The sequence below is a fragment of the Prionailurus viverrinus genome, chromosome C1, assembly GCF_022837055.1.
Source record: "Prionailurus viverrinus isolate Anna chromosome C1, UM_Priviv_1.0, whole genome shotgun sequence".
Lineage (NCBI taxonomy): Eukaryota > Metazoa > Chordata > Mammalia > Carnivora > Felidae > Prionailurus > Prionailurus viverrinus.
Window position 1 is genome coordinate 85,248,530 of NC_062568.1, and position 26,307 is coordinate 85,274,836.

The window sequence follows — 26,307 nt, forward strand, 5'->3', positions numbered from 1 at the left end:
TTTGGGCTATTTCTGGTTTTGGATATTACGAATAAAACTGCAATGAACATTTATTTGTGTACATGTGGATGTACGTTCTATTTTCCTTTGGGTATGAACCTACCAGTGAACTTGCTTTGTCAAATGGCAATTATATATTTAACATTTTGAAAAACTGCCAGACTGTTTTCCAAAGCAGCTGCATGATTTTACATCCCCACTAGCAGTGTACGAGGTCTCCAGTTTCTCCACTTTTGCTAAAACTTATTATCTTTTTAAATTACAGTCATCATAATGGATGTGAAGTATGATTTTGATTTCATTTCCCTGATGGCTGCTAATATTGAACATGTTTTATGTTTTATCAGCCATCTGTATACCTTTATTAGTGCCTGGGTTGAAAATTGAGACTGATTCTCTGTCTTTAGATCCTGCAGACAAAATTGGGATGCTTTATACTACTGATATAATTACAAACAGCAACCTTTCTGATACTTAATGGCTTTAGTAAATAAGCCAGTAAGTAAGAGAATAGTATGCTTTCAACAGGAGAGGCCATTATGATGCTTTGCAGTTGTAGCATATCCTTAAGATAAATATTATTTTCTGTTAATTTGGCTACATAATTTAATTTTGTTCCAGATGAATGACAATATTTTGTTCATGTAGCTCCCTCCCAAAAACATCCTTCATTGCCTTTCCCATTTTGTAAGCTCTTATCCCAAACATTGAAAAGATAAGACAGAGTTGTCCCTTCTTTAGTGGTGAGGAGATGAAGGTATGTTCTCCATGAAGTCCTCTGGGTAGCTGTCAGATTAGCTGTGAGTTACTGTGCCAGGCTAGTAGGATCAATTTCCTTACCCATTTCTGGGGAAATTAGAATCCAGGAAACTAACTATAGCCATGGTTCTGAGTTATTTTGCCTGCCTTGTATCTTGAATGAACTGACCTTCTCTCCTTACTTCTACAAAAATGTATAAGGACCTCATTCATGCCTAACCAAACTTAATTCCCAGCTCAAAGTACGATGGGAGGGAAGGGAAACTCTTTCACTTTTTTTTTTTTAAGTGCACGGGAATGGTAGTATTTTTACTTGGTTATGCCTCACACTTTCAGTATAATTATTTTGCTGAGGAAAGAGTATGGAACTGAAAAAAATAGGACTGTTATAGTTACTCTTTTTTTTTAATTATGCCTATTCTACATCCTTGAGTTCTAAAGGATGTTTAACTTTGTTTAATATTTTAGAATAGATAGGCATTTTACTTTAATTTTCAAACTACATATTATCTGCCAGGACCAATAACTCAAAGTTCTTATTCTACCTGTTCAACTGATTCAGGAACCTTAGTGTTCAAATTCACACATAGACATACACACACACACACACACACACACACACACACACAGACAAACACACACAACCCCACATTGTGTGAAAGCATCATAAAAATGACATGAATGCCTTGTTATCTCAATGGAATATTTTTCATGAATTTTAATTTTATGTATGTCTTTATTTGGCTATTAGTTCATGACAAGTACAATTTTTATAGAGTTAGGTACCGTTTTGAGAAAAAATACATTCTGAAATACTTTAAAATGTAGCAGCAGGTTATGATTAAGGGTACTGACAGGTTGTCATCTATTACAAAAATAAGATGAAAGAGATTGTACCTGGACAATATGGTGTATTATGTACTCCAGTAAACCTGGAACTATGTCAGCAATGGAAAAGAAGCATCCGCTTCATCTCAGTGTTGATACCAGGCTTTTTTTTTCTGATATAGCAGGGAAAAAGTGGCCGTGAAGATTTGTCAAAGGCAGTAGACAAAGGGCAATACAGAATGAGGGTAGATGAATGGTTCTGATTTGCATGGACTTTTTTAGAGCTATGCTCTTTCTCACTCTGTTTGTGAATGGTGCAGGAGCAAAATTCTGTTCACACTACTAGTAGAGTTAGCTTCATTTCTGACATGATTTGAAAGTGTAAAAAATACAAAAGAGGGCACCTTGGTGGCTCAGTCAGTTGAGCATCCAACTCTTAGGCTTGAGTCATGATCTCACGATTCATGAGTTCGAGGCCACATTGGACTCTATGCTGATGGTGCAGGGCCTGCTTGGGATTCTCTCTCTCTCTCCCCACTCTCTCTGTCCCTACCTCGCTTGCATGCTCTCAGTGTCTCTCAAAATAAATAAATAACACTTTTAAAAAAATTGAAAAAAATATACAGTGGAGTGGATGATTTTTTAATTAATAACTGAAACACCTTTGACCATTACCAACCTCCCACATACTCACCTCAAGTAGAAACACCATATGATTTCTATAAAGATTTTATTGTGATTATGTATAAGAATTTTTCTCCATCATCTCTGGCCTAGGTTTCCATACAAATCACCCACATCCATCTCTTATAAATTGTTCTATTGAATGTATTAGAGGAGGCCACTCATAGTAACTGACTGGTTATACGATTCACCTGGAATCAGACCAGCTGAAACTAATGAGTTGATTGTTTGGATCCAGCTTTGTGTGGATTGAGAATAGGTGATAGGGGCTGTGTACTCATCTCTAAATGGTATTGTGAAAGAATACAGGCTTTTGAGAGTAGATGAAACCGTGTAAAACATCTTTAACTCCATCAGTCCTGTGACCATCTTAGGACAAGACGAAGAATAAAACAAACTTCACAGAGTAACTTTACAGATAAAGTGATGTATGCAAAACAGCACAATTCCTAGCAGAAAGGCAATGCCCAGTAAATGGTAGCTGTAGTATTATTGTTGGTGGATTTTTTTCTCTCTTGTGTGCAAGAAAAACAACAACGAATAAGAAAAATTAATCACCTTAAAGAAATCTAGTTCAAAAGACTTTAATATGGTTTGCACTCCTAATAAGTCCTATTAACCATCCAACTACACATCTTAAACCTGTAAAAAACCCTTTTTTATCTACCTATTTTTAGAAGAAGTGAATAATTCCTTTCTGAGATTCTTTGAGAGAAAAACAGAAGAAAAGCTCTGCCTGTTATAATTTTAATTTCTTAGCATGACTGCCAAAGCTATATATATTCTTCCTGAAATTAAGCAAGCTAAGAATAATAACTGAGGAAAACAGACAACATGAAGGGAAAACTGTAATAATTTGGTTATACTAAAAAAGGTACTCAAAGCACCTCTGAAAAATAAAACAGCTATCTTGTGTTATCCAAGTAATTTGGAACACAGTTTTAAGAAATAATTACTCTTGTTTTTCACATTGTCACTTTTATGTATTGAAATCTACATACTACCATTTATCTTTTCTGGCAACATTTAAAGCACACCTTAGCTGGTAATTTATTTCATTTTCTTTTGTTTTTATATCACATTAGTTGAAATGAGTCTAAGAACTTAACTACATTAACTTCCTAAAAAAGTCTCTACCGTTGTTTGATAGTTGGAAGCAAGATAGTTGGAAGCAGAACAAGTTGGGCTTGTCTTTTTGATATTGTTGTAGTTTTTTATATGTTTACTTTTACTTTATGTCTTCAGATATAGTTTTAAGATAAAATTCATTATGGTTGTGCCTTGCAGGTATCTCTAACATGATTTTCAAAAGCATGTCTAAACTGTTGCACACTGTATACATATTGAAAGTTATGAAAAAAAGAGACACCGTTTTCTTAAATAAAAATCAATTGCTTAATTGAGTTTTTTAAGGGAGAGGGGTGAAAACATTTGGTCTTTAATGACATGATTTTACAAAAACTGCTCTTGTGACAAATATACCACTTCATAGCTCAGTTTTCTGTGTGTAGTCAGCTATCATTCGTAGGCATCAAAATTATTCTATTTTTATTGTGGAAAGTGTGTGAAGAAATTATTGCTAAAATTGCATATAGATATACAAATATAGTAAAACCTTGGTTTGCAAGCATAACTTCTTCCAGAAACATGCTTGTAATCCAAAGTACTCACATATCAAAGCGAATTTCACAAACCATTGTCTCCCTTGGGATCACCTGACCTTCAGCATCACGTACTACTGGTATTGCAAGGCATCACTTGTTTATCAAGTTCGAATGTGTTAGAAATGTTTGCCTGTTTTGTGGAGCACTAGCAGAACAAGTTACTCACAATGCAAGGTTTTACTGTATATTTTAAATGCCTCTTCTGTCCAAAAACCATGTCTTGTCGGTAAAAGCATAAATTTATTCTTTTCTTTCCCCCATCAGATGTAGGTTCTGTCGAAGGACTTGCTTATCACAGAGCCTGGGATACACTGTACTGGACCAGCTCCACTACCTCATCCATCACCAGACACACAGTGGACCAGACTCGGCCAGGAGCATTTGACAGGGAAGCAGTCATTGCCATGTCAGAAGATGACCACCCACATGTGCTAGCCCTGGATGAATGCCAAAAGTAAGAAACAGTGAATTGTTATTTCTTCATTATAAGTCAAAGATCACCGAAGTGATGTTAATTTTTAAAAGAATTAACTTTAAAAACACAGGTTTTCTTTGAAGTGTTCTTTTCCCCACTTCATAAAGCTTTTTTTTTTTTTTCTGTAATATGAGCATCGTAAATGTGAATAATTAGAATCTGGACTTGTGAAGTGCCAGGTATCAACTCGATCAGAATTCGAGCAAAAGCAAATTTAAATGATGAAAGGAAAAATAGAGACAATATTGTGAGGGAAAAGTATATATGAAGAATACATCCATGCATAGCTGATTGAAATGATAAATGTGAAAAAAAAATATTCACATGTATTAAAACCTAAAAGTTTTTTGTGTAATTTAATTAAGTAATTCAATAACTAGGGATCTCTCCAATCGAAATGCAGAGAAAACAAACAACAACAAATCTTTGTGTGCAGCTATATTTTCAACAGTAGATACTTGACAACAGACTAAATTGTCCACATGTGTTTGATATTATACTGTGTAGGCATTTATAGTAATACTTATGAAGAATTCATGACAAGAGAAAATGCTCAGGCTATAATATAGAGTGAATAAAAACTAAGCAAATTAGAAGAAATTCATGTTTCAGGGGGATGCCATAAGGAAGCAATTATACAACAAAGAAGAACAAAGCTTGGGTTATGTAGAAAAAAGATACCCATATATTTCTACTTTCTTACAATGTTAAGAACATTTGTTAACAACTAGAAAGTCCTTTTGTTCTTAAATTAAACAAATAAAGATCAGACTAATTTGGCTGTCACTAAATAGAAACAGAAGAGCTCTTTTTACATGTGGTAAAAAAAAAAATGAAGAATAAATGAAACAATTACTGATAAACACTGACCCTGACCACTTGAAAGAAGTGCATAAACTACTCAGTGTGTGAATCACTAAATCCAGACACTTACAGAGCTAGAAGATGAGATTATACAATTTACTTGAAACTTTCATCTCAGAAATGAAGGCTCTGAAGGTTGCAAGTTGATTCCCCAGACAGCTCCAGTGACAGTTCAGATGGGTACAGCCCTTCTGGTGCCTGGGCAAAGCTAGCTCTGCTACAGCATTGACCTGTCACTGTACAGTTTGGTTTTGAATTGACTGCATGGATCCTGACGGTTCACCAGGAGAATCTTAGCACAATTTTAACTGTTCTACAGCTAATCAAAGGGATTTCTTAGACGATTTTGAAATAAACATAAGAGAGATCACTGATAATAAGTGATCAGTTTCATATAGTATTTATTACATAAGCTAAAATTACACTTTCATCTTGCATATAGTGAACTGTAAATTATAATCAAACACACCAACATGTTTTAATTGTAGAATTACATAGAACTAAAGTTTCAAGTATAAAAATATTTTCTCATTATGCCTATCAATGACATTTTCAAATAACTGTTGAAAATGTCAGTTAACAGAAATTTTAAAACAAAATCTTAAATTCTGGGTAAAAAAAAAACAAAACTATTTGAGTCCAAAACTTGATTCAGTTCCTACAATCTTAATCACTCAAGCTCTCTGGCCTCTGTTTTATTTTTGAAATAAAAGTTGAATTAAAGAAACACTAATACCTCAGAAATTCTATAATTCTAAAGCCAATAATTTAGGAAAATACTGCAGGTAAACTGTTTATGTATTTAATACTTTATGTATACATTATAAATGCTTTATTTAACTAATGTTTTATTTTTATTCTTTTAGAAGTGTGTGGATAAAACTGCATAATTTAAGAAAGTGGAATGTCATTTGTTTTTTGCAAATTTACTCATTCATATGACAAAAAATTTTGATACTTGCTCACTTAGAACACTTTTATGCTCCACAGGATAGAAGAAAAGGCTATGAAATATTTTAACAAAGAGCATAGTTGACCCAGCTTTTCTTAATTGGTAGTGGTTATATTTTAAATTAGCAAGTAGAAAGATTTTGTTGTGAATTTGAATATTGTTCAGTAGTAAATATTTGCATAATATTCAAAAACCACCTATTGAAAATTTTGTTGGCTATAATTCTGCATGACCTTTAAATGATTACACATAGGAATAGTATATACGATCTTACTGTAAATATTAAATAGTTTTTCTCTGTCAGTATATATTAAGCATATTTTTTTCAGATATTTAAAGAGGGCTGCCTGTCAACCTCTCCCTCTTTCTCCTTTCTTCAGTTCTTCCTTTCCCCTTCTTTCCTTCCTTCCTTCCTTCCTTCCTTCCTTCCTTCCTTCCTTTGTATCATTCTAAACAGCAATAATCAGTCTTCAAATAAACTCTTAGGGACAGTCTTATAGGTAGAAGAATAGAAAGAAAAAATATTTCAGTAAAAATAGGGATTAGAAACTGGAACTCTATAGACTCTCTACTCTTAACAGTGACTTGTAAAGGCTTCCTCAAAGAATAGATTGACAGACATTGATGTAAATCATTCTATAAAATCTGTAAGTAATAGATAATATTTTTAGGGAGTTGAGAATAACCTCTGAAATTCCAAAAGCAATACTGTTATTTATAGAAAAATTACATTGACAAAGAGACAAGAGAAAAAAAAAGAAACTAAAGAAATATAGGAGTTTATTAATTGTATTTCTCTAAAGCATATACAAAGGAGAATGCAAAATTTAAAAGCAAACCAGGAAGGAAAAGAGATGTTGATATTTACCAATTAAGGAAAAGAAATATAGTTAGGTTAAGAATGATATCTAAAACAATTTACTCAATCTGCTGAAATATGATATTAATAATTTAGAATACATTTGCAATTCATAGAAAATTTAAGATAACTGTTTTGTGTGTGATTTAAATAAATTCTTACTGTACATCAAACTGACTCAATTTAATTGTTATTTGAGAGAATGTACAAGATAATTATTTCTCAGAAATAGTTTCCAGGTTTTTTTAAGAAACTGAGAAAAACATATATGCATATATAAATATATATTTCTACTTTTATTTAGACTTTGTTAAGGGTCATAGAATTGAGACAAATCTCTTTGCTTCTTTTTAAATAGCTTGACATCACCATGTTCCTAATGTCTCTATTGTTAATGAAAGTTTTAATATATTATCACAATTTTTATTTTAATTAGCTTAATGTTTTGGACCAACTGGAATGAACAGCATCCAAGTATCATGAGATCCACCCTAACGGGAAAAAATGCTCAAGTGGTGGTCAGTACCGACATACTCACTCCAAATGGTCTCACCATTGATCACCGTGCAGAGAAGCTGTATTTCTCAGATGGCAGCCTAGGAAAAATTGAAAGGTGTGAATATGATGGATCCCAGAGATACGTAAGTTAACTGAGAATTTCTTGATTATAGATTTAAGCAATTATACATTTGAAAGAAATAGGCTTTATGCTTGTCTGAAATATGCTTATCAAGGGATTTCAAAATATGGAATTGTTTGAACCAATCCAATTGAATATAAAATGAAAAAGAAGACTGTGGATAATATTTTGAAAAATTTGTTCAAGTGCATTTGCTACCATAGAGACAGTCTAACTCTTACAAACTTTATTCTAGAGAAACAATAACTGAGTTTTTCCTAATTATTAATTGAAATGGAATTGTTAGAGTGATTGCATAAGCTTTATTATTAGTTTTTTTGTTTGTTTGTTGTTTTTTAATGTGAAATGAAATTGGTTTGCTGCCCTAGGATAAAAGAACATTGGAAAAGAAGAAAATAATCCTCTTTCTGTGCTTGGGTCCATAAAGCAACCCAAAAAGTTTTGAAGAGAGAAGAATGGGAATCCTTTCATAGTCATGCATGTTCTCTCTTTCCTCTGAGTTCCAAATAATGTTAATGGAACAGTCTTTATGCTGCCCCTGTAGAGCCTTTACAGCAGGTATTTAGGGCCCATAGAATAGTCAGAGTCTAGCGTTTCCCCGCTTACCCTAGTAGTCTTTGGAAGTAGTGTTTGGAAGTAGTGTTTGGAAACTGGGAATGCTCATGGCTCAGGAAGTTGAGATCTTGGTGGTAATAGGGCTGGAGAAACCTTTACCTGTTCAGCCCCAGCCTGGTGCATGCCTGAAGGACAAAATGATCCTGAGGCTCTTTACTCCTCCATTGCGTTTCCTAAAGGGCCACATAGTAAATATTTTAAGCTTTGTGTGCCATATTGTCTCTACACAACTATAATGCCTCAAAGTACTAAAAGCAGATGTAGGGAATATGTAAATGAATGGGTGTGACAGTATTTCAGTAAAACTTGATTTACACAAACAAGCAATCAGCTAGCATGCCATAGTTTGTTAATGCCTAATCTCTATCATTAAGCGTACGGTTTAATTTAATCGAAGGTAGACCTATAAAGATATATACATATACGCCTGTATATTATGTATGTGTATAAATATGCATTATATATTAATATATTATAGATACAGAAAAATTTCCCTGTGCAATTAATTATATATACACATATATGCATATGTATTGATATATGTAGCTATAGATATGTTTATGTCTATGTGTGTGAGAGAGAGAGAGAGAGGCAGAAACAGAGTGATAGAGAGTTTCTTGAATAAAGAAGAAATATATTGATTTACATTCCAGTACAGGTACCTCATCTAATTGTGGAGTGAGTACTTTGCGTAGTACTGATGTAGGACAGTTGAGTGCTTAAGGAACATGAGAATAATGAGCTAAGACCTGATGAGTTCAATTTGTGTAAAGGCAATAGCTGTAATCAAATTCTTGATCTATCTTTTCCCATTAAAATCCATGTGGGATAATATCCAAAATAAGAGAAACTCACACAACTCAATAGCAAAAATACAAACAATCTGATTAAGAAAAATGGGCAGAAGAATGGAATAAACATTTTTCCCAAAAAGATATACAGATGGTCAACAAACATATGAAAAGATGCTCAACATTATTAATCATCAGGAAAATGCAAATCAAAACCACAATGAGATATTACCTCTTACCTGTTAGAATGGCTCGTGACAAAAGGACAAGAAATAAGTGTTGGAGAGGATGTAGAGAAAGAGGAACACTATGTACTGATGTTGAAAATGTAAATTGGTGCAGCCACTATGGAAAATGGTATGGAGGTTCCTCAAAAAATTAAAAATAGAAATACCACATAATCGAGCAATTCTGAGTATTTAAACCAACAAAACAAAAATACAAATTTGAAAAGGTATATGGACCCCTATGTTGATTGCAGCATTATTTACAAAAGGCAAGATGTGGTAGCAACCCAAGCGTCCATCCATAGGCAAATGAATAAAGAAATATGGTATATTTGTAAAATGGAATATTATTCAGCCATCAAAAAGAGTGATATTTGCCACTTGCAACAGTGTGGATGGAAATTGAGGGCCTTCTGCTAAGTGAAATAAGTCAGAAAAAGACAAATATTTTATGACCTCTCTTACATGTGGAATCATAAAAAACAAACTAACAAAACAACCTCATAGAAGTCATATTTTTACATATTCACATCAGAGGATATTGTGTATTGTTCAGTGACTTTAAGAACCAGCCTACAAAAAAAAAAAAAAAAAAAAGGAGAGGAAGCAGCAGCAGCAGCAGCAGCAGCAGCCTACTTATTTTGTTTGTGAGGGTAGTTGAGTTGTGGAGAGGGACAACATTGCTATGTTATTTGTGTAAGCACAGCTTTAGTGGCCATACTTATGAGTGGCCATGCTTATGTTGCCTGCTGTCCTGCCTGAGGTTTTTCGCCTTAGAGTATTCTTTACTTCCACAGATTTCTTTCAGTGCTCATCATGTTCAGCTGCTCTGTATCAAGATAATGTTTTTTTATCCCTAGGGCCTTTGCCTCATGCCTTGGTTTGGAAGATATCCTCTGGGTTTTTCTACCCCATTTTCTGCAACTATGTTCCTTCTTCCCTTGTACACATATATTCGTTATTAACAAAATTAATATCCACAATAAAAATGTATTTAAAAAACATGCTCACAGTTACAGAGAACAGATTGGTGGTTACAAGAGGTGGTTGAAGATGGGAGAAATGGGTAAATTGTATTTCTTTTCTTCTTAGCTTAAATAAATTAAATACATTTTTTAACAAAATAAAATAGTAGCTATTAGATGAAAATTTGCTATCATCAGTAAAAAAAAAATAAAAATAAAGGCCACGTGACCTCAAGCAAATCATTAATCTTCATAAATTTTAGTTTTCCAATATGCGAAACTAACTCTACCTAACTTTCAGGGTTATTATGTGGATAAAATACAAAAAGTATATCCCTCAGAATACACCAAAGAAACTCTAAATGAACTTATTCGATAATGCATTTCAAAAAAATAGGAAAACAGGAAAATAATTGTCTGGATGTGGTATTATTTTCTCCTATGTCATGATACAGAAAATGCTTCCATAGTGCCTTATAGTAATGCTTTATCCACTTCAATTTATTTTTTTTATATACCTCTTTGCTTTTATCCCCACAGTATATTCTTATGTATGGTAATTATAGTTACTCTAAGGGGCTCAGTCATCAGATCTCTAATATAACTTAAAGGATTTATTTTGACATTTAAAAAAATATATATGCCTAGTTAAAGTTTCAACTCTCCACTTTGTATCCCTGTATAAACCAGTATACTTTCTGGCTGGCTATAGTTAAGAATATTGTATTGTTTATTTGAGGTTGCTGAAAGAGATTTTAAATATTCTCACCACCATCACACACATACACAAATTCTAACTATATGAGGTGATGGATGTATTAACTAAACTCATTGTGGCAATCATTTTGCAACATATACAATATCAGATCATCATCTTGTACTTTAAACTTACACAATATTATATGTTAATTACATCTCAATAAAATTGGGGAAAAAAGGTTTCTTTCCTGTAGAGATGTTAAGTGTTGGCAAGAGAGCATTAGTTTAACGGTTATGGTTTTATTCCTGCATAGGACACCAACCAATTTTGTCTCAAATAACAAAGAATTACATATACTTTTCCTCTACTTCTTCCATAAAGTAGCTTTATCATCATCATCAAAAAAATACTATCGGACCCCAAAACTGAGAAAATATTTCAAAATTTATTACATTCTTATGGCCATCTAGATTTCCTTATCTTTATTTTCATTGATTTCTACTTAATTTAAGATAAATGTAATGTTTTGGTAATACAATGAACAATAGATTTTTAAAATCCTCTAATGTTGTTTTCAAAATTTAATCTAGAGACTATTTATTAACTCTTTTAAAGATTTTGTCTATTCTGTGAGTCTATTTTTGTTTTGTTTGATGATTTGTTCTTTAGGTTCCACATGTAAATGGGAGCATACAGTATTTGACTTTCTCTGACTTATTTCATGTAGCATAATACCCTCTAGGTCCATCTATGTTTTCACAACAGGCACAAGATTGTTCTTTTTTATGGCTGAGTTATATACCTAGTAAAGATTTCACCTCTCCATTTTGCACTCCTGTCTAAACCAGGATACTTTCTAGCTGGCTGTATTTAACAATACTGTATTGTTATGTATGAAGCTGCTGAAAGAGATTTTAAATATTCTCACTGCCACCACACATTTATATTATTTATATTTATTTTTATGTTTATATTTATATATATCACATATTCTTTATGCACTGATCTATCAATGGACACTTATGTTGCTTACTCATCTTGGCAATTGTAAATAATACTGCAACGAACATATGGGTGCCTATATCTTTTCAAATTAGTGTTTTTGTTTTCTTTGGATAAATACCCAGAAGTGGAATTGCTGAATTATATGGATTTTTATTTTTAATTTTCTGAGGAACCTCCATATTCATTTCCATACTGGCTGCATCACCATCAGCACATTACCATTTCCATTTTTCCACATCCTTGCTAACAATATTTCTTGTTTGTTTGTTTGTTCCTTTGCTTTTGATACTAGCCATTCTGGCAGGAATGAGCTAATATTTTATTCTGGTTTTGATTAGTATTTCCCTGATGATTAGTGATGTTGAGCATCTTTTCATGTATGTTTTGGCATACATCTGTATATTCTTTGAAAACATGTCTGTCTATTCATGTCCTCTTGCCCTTTTTATTTGAATTCAGTATTTTGTTGAGAATTTTGACATGTATGTTTATGAAGGATATTGGGCTGTAATTTTCTCTTTTTTTTTGCAGTGCCTTTGTCTGGTTTTGGTATCAGAATAATGCTGCCCTCGTAGAATAAATTTGGAAGCATCCCTTCCTCTTTAACTATTTGGAATAGTTTGAGAAGAATAGGTATTAACTGTTCTTCATATGTTTAGTAAAATGTTTTTTGGGAGGTTTTTGATTACTCATTCAGTTTCATTGCTAGTAATCCTTCTGTTCACATTTTTTCTATTTTTTTTTTCTGATTCAGTCTTAGAAGATTGTACATTTCTAGGAATTTATCCTTTTTCTTCTAGGTTGTCCAATTTGTTGGCATACAATTATTCTTAGTAGTCTCTTATAATCCTTTGTATTTCTGTGTTGTTAGTTGTAACTTGGACTCTTTGATTTCAGATTTTATGTATTTAGCTCCTCTTTTTTTTCTTGATGAATTTGGCTAAAGATTATTAATTTTGTTTAGTCTTTTTCTTCCTTATTTTTTTAATGCTTATTTCTTTTTGAGAGAGAGAGAGAGAGAGGGAGGCAGCGTGAGCAGGGGAGGGGCAGAGAGAGAGGGAGACACAGAATCCGAAGCAGGCTCCAGGCCCTGAGCTGTCAACACAGAGCCTGACACAGAGCTCCAACTCATGAGCAGTGAGATCATGACCTGAGCCAAAGTCAGTTGCTTAACCTGCTGAGTCACCCAGATGCCTCAATTTTGTTTAGCCTTTTAAAGAACTTTATTTGAGTTGTATTGATCTTTTCTATTTTTTGTCTTTATGTCATTTATTTCTGCTCTGATGTTTATTATTATCTTCCTTTTACTAATTTTGGGCCTTGTTTGTTCTTTTCTGGTTATATATATGGTTAGGTGTTTATTTGAAGTTTTCTTGTTTCTCAAGGTAGGACTGCATCACTTCTAAACTTCCCTCTTAGAACTTTTTTTTGTTGGCCGAGTCCCATAGATTTTAGAGTATTTTGTGTCCATTTTCACTTGTCCCCATGTATTTTTTTATTTCCTCTTTAATTTCTTCATTGACTCATTGCTTAGTAGCGTTGTTCAATCTGTACATTTTTGTGAAATTTTACTTTTTCTCTTGTAACTGATTTCTAGTTTCCTACCATTGTGGTAAGGAAAAATACTTCTTAAACTTATTGAGACTGGTTTTGTAGCCTAACATGTGACCTCTCCTGGAGAATGTTTCATGTGCACTTGAAAGCAATATATTTGGCAGTTTGGGGATGGAATGTTCTGTATATATCTATGAAGTCCATGTGGTCTAATGTAGTTGAAGGCCAATGTTTCCTTATTTATTTTCTGTCTGGATAATCTATTCATTGATGTATCTGGGGTGTTAAAATCTCCTACTATGACTGTATTACTGTCAATTTCTCCCTTTATGTCTGTTAATATTTACTTTAAATTTTTAGGTACTCCAGTGTTAGGTGAATAGATACTTACAATCGGTATATTCTCTTGGGGGATTGATCCCTTTATCACTATGTCATGTCCTCTTTGTTTCTTGTTACAGTTTGTTTTAAAGTCTGTTTTTGTCTGCTATAAGTATTGTTACCCACATTTCTTTTTGCTTCCATTTGCATGGAGATATCTCTTTCCATCCCTTTACTTTCATCCTGTATGTCTGTAGGTCTGAAGTGACTGTCTTGTAGACAACATAGACATGGAACTTTTCTTTTTTAATCTATTCACCTATGTCTTTTGGAAGGTAGTATGCTCAACATTGTACCACCAATGCCACCCATCCTATGTCTTTTGATTGACACATTTAGTACATTTACATTTGTAGTAATTATAGTAATTATTGATAGGTATGTAATTGCCATTTTGTTAATTGTTTTCTAACCGTTTTTTGTAGTTCGTGTCCTTTTCTTCTTCTTTTGCTTTCTTCCCTTATGATTGATGTTCTTTAGTGTCATGTTTAGATTACTTACTCTTTATTTTTTGTATAATTATATAGTTTTTCATTTGTGGTTACATTGGTGTTCATATATATTACACTATTATATATATATATATTAAATATATTATATATGTATATATTTCATATATTATATGTGTATATATTACATATATGTAATATATAATATATATGTAATATACGGAAGTATATATTACATATAATAAGTCTACTTTAAGTTGAGGGTCCCTTAAGATCAAACATATTCTAAGGGTGCCTGGGTGGCTCAGTCAGTTGGGTGTCTGACTCTTGATTTTAGCTCAGGTCAAGATCGCTAGGTTGTGGGATTGAGCCCCACATCAGGCTCTGTGATGGGTGTGGAGCCTGCTTAAGATTCTCTCTCTCTCTTGGGATGCCTGGATGGGTCAGTCGATTAAGCATCTGACTCTTGATTTCAGCTTAGGTCATAATCTCATGGTTTATGATGAGTTCCAGCCCCATGTAGGGCTCTTCACTGACAGCACAGAGCCTGCTTGGGATTCTCTCTCTCCTTTTCTTTCTGCCCCTCCCATGTTTGTGACCTCTCTCTCTCTTTTTCTGTCTCTCAAAATAAATAAATAACCTTTCAAAAAAGACCAAAAAAAAAGATAATTTCTCTCTCTCTCTGCCCCTCTCCCCAACTCACTCATGCTCTCTTTCTCTAAAATAAAAAGGGGCAGCTGGGTGACTCAGTCAGTTAAGTATTTGACATTTGGTTTTGGCTCAGGTCATGATCCTGAGGTTTGTGGGTTCAAGCCCCATATCAGGCTCCACACTGACAGCATGGAGCTTGCTTGGGATTCTCTCTCCATTTCTCTCTGCCCCTCCTTTGCCTGCTCTCTCTGTCTCACTCTCAAATAAATAAACTTAAAAATTTTTAAATAAAATTAAAAAATATAAAACACGTTCTAAAACACTAAGTTATTACTATCTAACCATGTTTTATAGTTTTGAGGTCATACTTTGCATCTTTAAATTTTGAGTATTTTTTTAATGTTTATTTTTGAGAAAGAAAGAGGAGCAGAGAGAGAAATAGACAGAGGATCTGAAGCAGGCTCTGCATTGACAGCAGCGAGCCCAATGTGGGGCTCGAACTCGTGAACTGTGAGATCTCATGACCTGAGCCAAAGTCAGATGCTCAACCAACTGAACCACCCAGGTGCCCCTGTGTATTCTTTAACTAATTGCTGTACCTATAGTTGATTTTATTCCTTTTGTCATTTACCCTTCATACTAGCTTTATAAGTGGTCGATCTACTACCTTTATTATATATTTACTTTACTAAGAGTTTTTTCTTTTATAGTTTTCTTATGTCTAGTTATGGCCTCTTCTTTTTTTTTTTTTTTTTTTTTTTTTTTTTTTTTTTTATTTATTTTTGGGACAGAGAGAGACAGAGCATGAACGGGGGAGGGGCAGAGAGAGAGGGAGACACAGAATCGGAAACAGGCTCCAGGCTCCGAGCCATCAGCCCAGAGCCCGACGCGGGGCTCGAACTCACGGACCACGAGATCATGACCTGGCTGAAGTCGGACGCTTAACCGACTGCGCCACCCAGGCGCCCCCTCTTCTTCTTTTTAAAGAAGTCCCTCTGTCGGCTGCCTGAGTGGCTCAGTCAGTTAAGCATCCAACTCTTGATTTCGTCTTAGGTCATGATCTCATGGTTCATGAGATCAAGCCCTCGGTTTGGCTTTGTGCTGACAGCATGGAACTTGCTTGGGATTCTCTCTCTGCCCCACTCTCTCTCAAAATAAATCAATAAACATTAAAAAATAAGAGGTCCCTTTCACATTTTTTGTAAGGCCGATTTAGTTGTGATGAGCTACCTTAACTTTGTCTGAGAAACTCTTTATCTCTCCTTCAGTTCTGAATTAAAATCTTGCCAGGTAGAGTATTTTGGGTTGTAAGGTATTTTGTTTTTGTTTTTGTTTTGTTTTTTCCAGCACTTTGAATATATTGGGCTACTCCCTTCCAGCCTACACATTTTTTGCTGAAAAAATTCACTGATTGTCTTAGGGTTGCCTTGTATGTAACTAGGTACTTTTGTCATATTGCTTTTAAGATTCTCCATTTTTAAATTTTGACATTTTAATTATAACATGTCTTGGTGTAGACTTCTTTGGGTTCATTTGGTTTGGAGCTCTCTGATTCCTGAACCTAGAAGTCTGTTTCCTTCCCTAGATTAGGAAAGGTTTAGCTATTATTTCTTAAATGTTTATATTATATTCTTCAGTTCTGATTTCTAAAAGTATCTCTCTGACTCTTTCTTAAAGTTCTCATCGTTTTCATCCTTTCTTCTGAGTTCTGTGAGTGTCTTTATGACCATTACTTTGAACTCTTTATTAGATAGATTGCTTTTCTCAATTCAGTTTAGTTTCTGTTTTGTTTTGTTTTGTTTTTTCCTCTAAGGTTTCCTCTTTTGCTTTAGTTAGAATATATTCCTCTGTCTCCTCATTTTGCCTGACTCTCTGTGTTTATTTCTATATATTGGGTAGATCAACTATATCTCCTAGTGTTGAAAGTAGTGGCTTTATGTGGAAGGTATCCTATGGAGCCCAGAAGAATATTCCCCTCTGGTCACTGGAATCAGGTCCTCCAGTGGTAACCCCTGTGTGCCATTCTCTTGTGGCTGAGTTGAGACTGCTGTGGGCACACTTGTGGGTGGGGTTGTCTCTCACACCCTGGAGTAGGAGCCATTTTGGGGGTAGCACCAGTCCAGGCTGAGGCCACCTGCAGGATGCCACGAGGGGGAGCTGCTTTGAGGGTGTGCTGGTCCTAGGCAATGCTGCCCACTAGGTGCAGCAACATGGGAGTTGCATTGGGGTGTCATTCAGCTGAGGCCACTCAGTAAATGCAGTGGTGTAGGAACCACTTTAGAGGGAGCGGGTGTGCTGTCTTGGCCATCTCTCTCTCTGTTTCAGTGCAAATGCAGTGGAAACAGGACTTAGATGATTCCAAATTTTCCATTATTGCATTTATCTTAGTTTCATTAAAATTATTATAATAAGGAACCTCAAAATTTCAGGCCAATGAAAAAAATACTTAATAGCTATTTATAAAAGTGTCCCTTCCCCTACTTCCTTCCAAAAGCCATAAAAGTCCCAACTAATATTTCTCCCCCATAATCCCTCCTTAAAGACAGAGTGATTATTTTTCAAGATAATGATTTTTCCAGGCTACCTATGTCACAGATTTCTTACTTGAAGATAAGCTGAACAATGTTTTATTTTAATGTAGTAAGTGGAAGAAGACTGATCTCTGTGCATACTGGCTTGTGGGTGGATTGTTGTTTGTTTGTTTGTTTGTTTGATTTATTTGTTTGTATGTTTTCAAGGCTGTTCCAAGGCAAATGTAGATACTAGCACTTAACTCATGACACTGTTCCTAAAGTCCTCTTTTATAGAAAAAGAAAACTAGTTTTTTTTTCTTTTTTTAAATAATCCTCTGTGTATGAATTTAAGGTCTTCAGAATAAGAAAAGGTTGGAGGTAAATTAATAATTGCAATTCTGTTTTGAATATAAGATTTGACCTCAATATTAAGAATTATAATTGAAATGTCAAATATTTATTTTGGTATTGTTAGCCATCTTTGAATGAACATATATTTTATCCACTTGATTAGATTTAAGGATATGGCTCATCTTTTCTACATATTTAAATTCTCAGTGACTTCTAATTTTCACAAAATTAGAAAACATTATTTGTGTTGATTTTAACTGTTATTTGTTTTTATACCTAATAATGAACACTCCCCACCTCACCACTTCTGCCAGATGATTCTCTAAGCACACCTTTGAACATTTTCATTTTTGATTTCACTGAAGGTACTTGATGAGACAACTTATTTTAGTTTTAAGCATTTTTTTCCTTTTAAGGCAAAATTTATTCATGAATTCTGTTTTTAGGCCTCAATTTAGGCTTATGAAATAAACCTGAACCAATCAGTTTTTCTTTCTTTCTTTTTTTTTCCTCTGAAAAATACTTCAAATACTTAGTGAAATTCTTAGTTAAAATTGTCATTTTCAAATAGACATTACCACTTCGGTTAAGTTAATTTACTTTGTACAATACTTTTGCATACACAAGATATAATTCAAGTCTCCATGCAGTTAAGGAAACAGTTAGGATCTGACCTTTCTATAGATGTCACATGGATTTAGGGCTAGAGTTAGTCTTTACCAAAAAAGGCAGAATTTTCTATGTCTTTGTTTACTTTAATAATGGTATTATCTAAGAAAATTGCTTGGTTAAATGGCCCTCCATGATGACCTGACCATGATAATTTGAAATGCAAAGAAAACACTGAAAATGTTTTGTTTTCCTGGGTGTATGTAACCCATCCTCCAATAAATAACACATAAAAACTCAATTTTCATTACCTTCAGTCTTTATGTTCTATTACTTTACCATGTTCATTGGATAAAGGCATATGTATGGGTCCAAAGTTACCTCATTCTTTTGCCAGTTATCAGGATCCTGTGGTTGCTATGCCATAGTGTTTGTGGTCAGTGACATGGAATTATCATTAAATTGTATACTTTACAGTATCCACTGTCTCTTACGTTTTAATTATTATTTTGTAACCAGAATATGAGCTATTTATTCCTGAATGCCATTTTATAAATTGTCTTAAATTTCTGGATATCCATTATACCTTTAATTGCCTATTTTAATGATTAATTAGCTGTTTTTGTAATCTGTTACTAATATAGCCATAGAACTATAAGACTAAGAGTATAAGTGGGGAGCTAGGTCATCTCTTGTTGTCTTTAGAAAAGGTCAAAGAGGGCACCTGGGTGGTGCAGTCGGTTAAGTGTCCGACTTCAGCCAGGTCACGATCTCACGGTCCCTGAGTTCGAGCCCCGCGTCAGTCTCTGGGCTGATGGCTCAGAGCCTGGAGCCTGTTTCTGATTCTGTGTCTCCCTCTCTCTCTGCCCCTCCCCCATTCATGCTCTGTCTCTCTCTGTCCCAAAAATAAAATAAACGTTGAAAAAAAAAAAAAGGTCAAAGATGCAATCTGGCTTAAGTTTAAAAATTTAATAGCAAAATATTTCCCTTGAAGAAAAGAATCATATTTATTCTGAAAAAATATTCTAGGAATATATAGCCTAATACTATAGAAGTCTTACAACACTGGAAACTATCTTGTTATATGATTACTGTTGAATAAACAACAGTTTTTTTGATACCCTATCCATTTAGGACTTTTGGTTTTTCTCAGTTATATCTTTTAACTAACTTATATGTAGAAATGTTTGACCAGTATCAATTGTTAATTTGAATTGTGCCTGTGCCTTTTAATTGAAGCCTTAGAAATCAAAGGATACCTTTTAGAGCAGATTTCTTCTTAGATTCTCATAGAAGCTAAGTGCTCCATATCTGAATAATTCCTATGTAGCCAGTTGAGATCATTCATTAGACTTCAATTGAGCATCTGTGCTTGTTCCTTCTGTGTGTGTGTGTGTGTGTGTGTGTGTGTGTGTGTGTGTGTGTGTTTCCAATTTATTCCTCACTCCTATTTTGCTATCCTTGGGCAACCATACTAATGTGATTGATATATATCTTTTGAATTTGTATATAGTTTTTTAAAACAGGTCAGCAAACCAACGTAATGAATTTTATTTTTTTATATTTTGGCACGTATTGTAAAAGGCACTGCAGAAATGTATGATGGGGAAAACCATGGGATTAAAAGGAATGACATTTAGGAAGTAGAAAGTAAAGTTATGAAGGTTTAAAACTTCTTTGAAAGACTTAAGATTCTGACCATGAAATATCAAGTAGAGACATGAAACATTTCAACCTGTAAAGTCAAAAAAGGTAGAGACAAGGCAAAATCAAGGAGTGGCCAGAGAAATAATAATTGCAGAAAAGAACATTTCCTTTGCATAATTGTGTGGGGTTTTTTTGTTTGTTTGTTTAATTTTGGGTGAAACAAATGACAGCAAAGAAATGCAGGTGGAATGAGAGAGGGAGAGACAGAGAGAGAGAGAGAGAGAGAGAGAGAGAGAGAGAGAGATCAAATGTCCCCAGGGAAACTGTTATTTACTGCATTGTATCTTAAAGCTTTTAATATTCTCATGCACATTGTAAATCTTCAATGAGGAAAATAGCAGAGTGTTTTGTTTTGTTTTCTGTTTTTGAAGTAGGCTTCATGCCTAGCGTGGAGTCCAACCAACATGGGACTTGAACTCACGACCCTGAGATCAACACCTGACCTGAGATCAAGAGTCAGACACTTAACCAATTAAGCCACCCAGGCACCCCAAGAAAACCATTTTTTAAAGATTGTGTACTACGGGCTTAAGCATTGTAGAAATTTGAAAAATACTGGTGTATGACTTACAAATCATTTAGTTCATCAAGGGAAAATTATGTAATCCATAACTAATCAGTAGATCAGGGGAAAAAAATCTTTTCAAAAATGAGAAAAAATCAGTAAAAAAAGATCTGTTTTTAAAAATAAATTTAACTTTTGAAATTTAATTATCTACTAATATTTACTTTAAAAAATTCATCAATGTTTAATTTCTCTGCCAAACTCTGAGTTAGGTTTTAATATTCTATTTTACCTTAGAGTGAGGTCATAAAACAATGGAAGCATACATGGTTTAAGTCTGACTTGTACTGATATAAATATAATAATTTGTTGGGTTTTTGTAACTTAAATTTTTTTAATCTTTATTTATTTTTGAGACAGAGAGAGAGAGAGAGAGAGAGAGAGAGAGGAGGCGAGGGGGAGAGAGAGAGGGAGACACAGAATCTGAAGCAGTTTTCAGACTCTGAGCTCTCAGCACAGAGCCTGACGTGGGGCTCAAACTCATGAACAGTGAGATCATGACCTGAGCTAAAGTCACATGCTCACCTGACTGAGCCACCTAGGTGCCCCAGGTTTTTCTAAATTTAAATACCACATTAACTTGCATGGGATTCTACCTACGTATTTATTGAGGAAGGCATTCTCTGCTTAACAGTATACAATTTAATATTCCTGGCTGATCCAGTTATTAGGACAAAAAATTAAAAAAAAAAAGAAAAAATAGGTAATAATTTCATTCCGTTTCAGTTTTATTTCTGTTCTGTATCTGTCATTTTTGTTGTCCCAGTAGCTGAAACAATAACTAACATTAACAGGGGCTAAGACGAGGTGATTATAGCCTTTCTCCCTCCAGTAATCCTGTAAGTGTTAATCATTTCTTGGAAGGCATCAGCTACCTGAGTGGCACAAACCTTTCCAAAAGAAATGCTGTTCATGTTCCTAGAAATTGCAATTCTGATGTTTCTTATTTTTGACATTCTTTGAGAAACTTTGTCCAAAGTTTTTTTTCAGAGTATATTCCAAAGCAAAAATACTAAGTCCTAAGATACATCTTTAGAATGAGAAGGATATGGGATAATCTTCCTACTAAACAAATATATTCTGATGATATCAACTCTTTTGACTAAAAATAGGAAAACAAGTTTAAAAAAACACTAGTCAATTATAGGTAATATCAATCACAAGTATATTAGATATTTTACTTTTTTATAGCACCAAATATTTTTCTACTTATTAAATCAATTATTTCATTCCATAAGTGAATAAAGACATCTATCATCCTTTCTCCTTTCCTTCCTTCCTTCCTGTATATCTTTGTATCAAATTTTTATTTATGTCTATGATATCTACTCTTTTGATAATATCGTTTTAATGATATTATGAAATCTACAGAGGTCTGGACTCTGAAAATTATAGAATAGTTTTAATGCCTAGAAAAGTGAATTTTCTGACAACATAAGTTTGAATTACTTAGTCAAGTCAAAATCCTGTCACCAAAGAACAGACGTTGTGATTTTAATTTTTAAAAGATGTAAAATATTTGGATTTAAAAAAATTTAATTTTTGGTTTAAAACCAACATCAGCTTTAGCAGTCACTAAAAGTTTTAGTGAACTGAAAAATTTTCCACCATTAACTGGAACAATCTGTATATTTGGAAACCAAGGTCCAAAAAAGCTACATTATTTTCTAATGTTTCTGTGTATTGTATCTAATGCTAATTAGTATAGTTTCCAACTCTCTATGAGAGCCAATAACCTTTTTTTTAATTAAAAAAAATGTTCTGTAACATTCCCATTCCTATTCTTAAATGAAATGTTGCATTATACCTATCTTTTTTTTTTAATTAAAAAAAATTAATGTTTATTTTTGAGAGACAGAGAGACAGAGCATGAGCAGGGGAGGGACAGAGAGAGAGAGACAGATAGACAGACAGACAGAATCCAAAGCAGGCTCCAGGCTCTGAGCTTTCGGCACAGAGCCCGATGCAGGGCTGGAACTGACGAACTGTGAGATCATGACCTGAGCTAAAGTTGGACGCTCAACTTACTGAGCCACCCGGCGCCCCACGTTATACCTATATTTATAGATAAATTTTCTGAACTCAATTTAATACATAGATTATGATATAAAGGAGTTATGAGAAGTAATTTGTAATAAAATAGGACATAGTTCAATATATAAATGTACAAACTAAGGGAGGAAATGGAAAAAGTGATTAGATACTCTTTTAAATTGGTAATAAGTTCTTGATAATTATCTAAGCACAGCGAAGTGAAGTCATCCCTCCATTTGTGTAGAAGTTGCATTTCTTGAAAGTAGTAAGTAAAGGGCTCTGTAAAAAAATACTTTTGTACATATGTAAAGTTGAGTTCAAGTCTAGATTCACGTAATTGTAAATACATTTGCACCGTTGTAAATATCTCATAGAACATTTTAAACTTGGCTGAGTCTCAGTTCCTTTTACAACACTGCCCTGTATATTGCAGTACAACCAGATTCCTGGTCCCTGACCACTGAATTTCCTAGTCAAATGCCTCCTATGTCTCTGTCCAACTCCCATCCCACAACCAAGTGAAACCCAACCAAAACTTTCCGAAACTCACAGAAGGGATGGGACTGCTTCCATTGAGAACCACTAAGATAAGAAATTGTTTTAAAGTGAGAAATGTAGAAAGGTCTCCTGGCAGCAAGTTATCTTTCTTTTCTATCTAGAATGCCTCAAACACATGGGATTCTGCACCTATGAACAGCTATAAGGACTACAGACAAAAAAATAGAATGGATGTTTGTTGCCAGAAGCATTCTGTAAACCTCAATTTCAACAGATTAGCTAATGGAATATAAATAACTGATGCTCACTGTTGCCAGTTACATAACAGACATTGCAGTTGAGTATATTACAAATAAGCCCATTGACTAGTGAATACTGAAGGGGCTACTGAAGCTTAGGTTTTTTATTATTGTTGACACTTCCTTGAATTCAAGCAGTACAGTTTAATGTTCAGATTATTATATCAGTATTGGCTTTTGTATATTTTAATTGTCCTTGGTCATGAATAGCTATTGAAATTATAACCTGAATTTAACTTTCTAATCTTTAAGAATAGTGAGTTAATGGAAAAGGTGATAAAACGGTAAGAAGAAGACAGTAGAATTCTATGAATCCATTACAAATGATGACATAAAATACATATTCATTCCATGGAGAGATTTATTATATATTAATGGAAAAAATAGAACAAATTAATACACTCCTCACTCAGACTAGGTCTCTCGAGATCTTTCTATTTCTTGTTATGATGAGTGATTCTCCATTGAGCCTGGGCATTGTTTTTTCATTGTATGAAATTCTGCATCTTATTTAAGCCTTTTGTTTTAACTGGATTTCCCTGATATCACTATGACATAGGAAGGTGAGGTCTTGCCTTATTAGTGCCAGGTGAAGTAGAAGCTACAGTCCCCCGCTCAGCCTGTATTGACACCTAAGGCACAATCGTGTGTCTCTTTACTTCTGGACAAAGATGGGAGTGACAACTTCCAGCTGGTCTCCACTGTCACCACTGTGGATTAGTTTAATTATTCCTGGACGATACTAAAAGTCCTAATTCTCCATTAGGCTTCTTCAGACAGCAGTCTTGCAGAAGAGGGGAGGGCACCTCACTACAGCCAGATGTGAGTCTAAGCACAGGCTGTCCACTTGGCCTTTAAGCTGTCCACTTGGCCTTTGCTGGTGTGGGTGTGTATGGGTCACAGTTTTTTATGTGGTGCTTGGATTGAATAGAGCCTTCTAGTTATAATCTTTTCTGGTCTTTTGCCTAGAGAGAGGAAGCTTTTGTCATTGTTTGTCTGTGCATATTGGCATTTCTGAGTTGTTAGCTTCCTCAGTTCCAAGTCTGGGTTATATGAGGCAAAAATAAAGCCCAGGGAACTCATCCACATATTGTTTCTTAGTCCCAAGTTCACTAGCTGTGTTGCCTTCTTCTCTCTACTTTTGTCTTCTTACATTTGTTATATATGTAATTTCCAGGTTTTTAGTTGTACTTAGTGAGAAGAATCAAAAAAAATATGTCTAGTGCATCTTCTCAGAAGCAAAAGTCAGTGCTTATAGATTTATAAAAACTCAGAATAGAAAAATGGAAATACCTTATTTATTGTTTTATAAAATTTTTTTAAAGATAAAAGTCATGTTCCACAAATTTCTAAAACAACAGAATGTCTATGTTTTGCCAGTGGGCTTAAATGGGATAAGATTTATTAAAGTACATATGATATGCCATAATTTACCAGAGCCCAAAGACACTGAAACAGTGGTTCACCATGAGACCTAAATATTGTAGAAATAAAGATGGTGGATTGTGCTGTCTACATTTTATCATCTGTAACCAGGATGGATACATTTATCACAGAGCGAATACAATGAAGTTTATATGATGATATGACATTGCCAAATACCAGTATCTGAGAAAGAATGAGAAAGGAGTGAAAAGAAGTCTGAAAGTGATGTTTAATGACACTGGTTTAAATCCTGAATCTAGTTCTACAGAGATGTGATCTTTAGCAATTAACTTAGTCTTTTGAATCACAGTTCCTACATTTTAAGCTATTTGAATTTTTCTTCCAACCCTAACTTCTTGTGATTCTGCCATTGATTTTGTGGAACTCAAATAGGTGAGCCTTCGGACACATCTTTTTACATATTAATAAGTATAAAATATTATTCCATATCTTGATTATTTTATTCACTCAGACAATCTTAGCTGCAAAATAAAACTTACCACCTCTCACAAAGCAGTATGACATAGCAGAAATAAATAAGTTTAGGTTATAGAGATAGACATCGGTCTAAAACTCGGATCCTTGACCTACGGTTTAGTTTAGTTAAGACATTTTCTTAGTCTTTCTATGTCTTAGTTTCTTCTGTAAAATAGAACTGATAATTTATGCCTCATAGAGGGTATTTTGAGGATTTAAAGTAGTATATGCAAAGTGGTACCTAGCAAATGTAAACAAATGCTAAGTTTTATAAAATTCTCCTTGAATAATGCAAGTTAAAAAATATACCCAATTTAAAAGTTTGTGACTGCATTCACCACTCACATGTACATTTGTTTGAACATGAGTTATATCAATTAGAATAAATCATAAAGTGCCTCATTCCTTCTTCTATAGGATCACTAACATCTCAAGAATAGAATTCATTTTCATCTTTGTATTTCCAAAAGCAAATAACCCAAAGTCTGGTGCATTGGTATATTCAGCAAATATTTGCTGAAGCAATAAGTAAATAGATGAATAAACTAAAGAGAAATTAAAATAATGTTTTCCTAAATAAAATAAAAAGTAAACAGCTTTACAAAAAAAGACCAAAATCAAAGATTAGCTATTTTGAGGGCCTCAGTCAGCCATACAGGGTAATTTTCTGAAGTCTGTACAACTGATAATCCAATTTGGTAAGATAAGAATGTTACTGCAGTAGGGTTAATGGCATTTATTTTGAACAAATCCCCTTGATTTATTT

At 33.9% G+C, this 26,307-nt stretch overlaps 1 protein-coding gene across 1 annotated transcript in view; it reads left to right on the forward strand.

The window, feature by feature from the left end:
- Nucleotides 1-26,307, forward strand: part of LRP1B (LDL receptor related protein 1B) — a 1,903,200-nt gene that overhangs the window by 1,528,806 nt on the left and 348,087 nt on the right. Inside the window, exons 42-43 of the mRNA XM_047873645.1 lie at nt 4,200-4,389; nt 7,522-7,726. Of these exons, the coding sequence (XP_047729601.1) occupies nt 4,200-4,389; nt 7,522-7,726 (395 nt within the window). The remainder of the gene's footprint in view (nt 1-4,199; nt 4,390-7,521; nt 7,727-26,307) is intronic.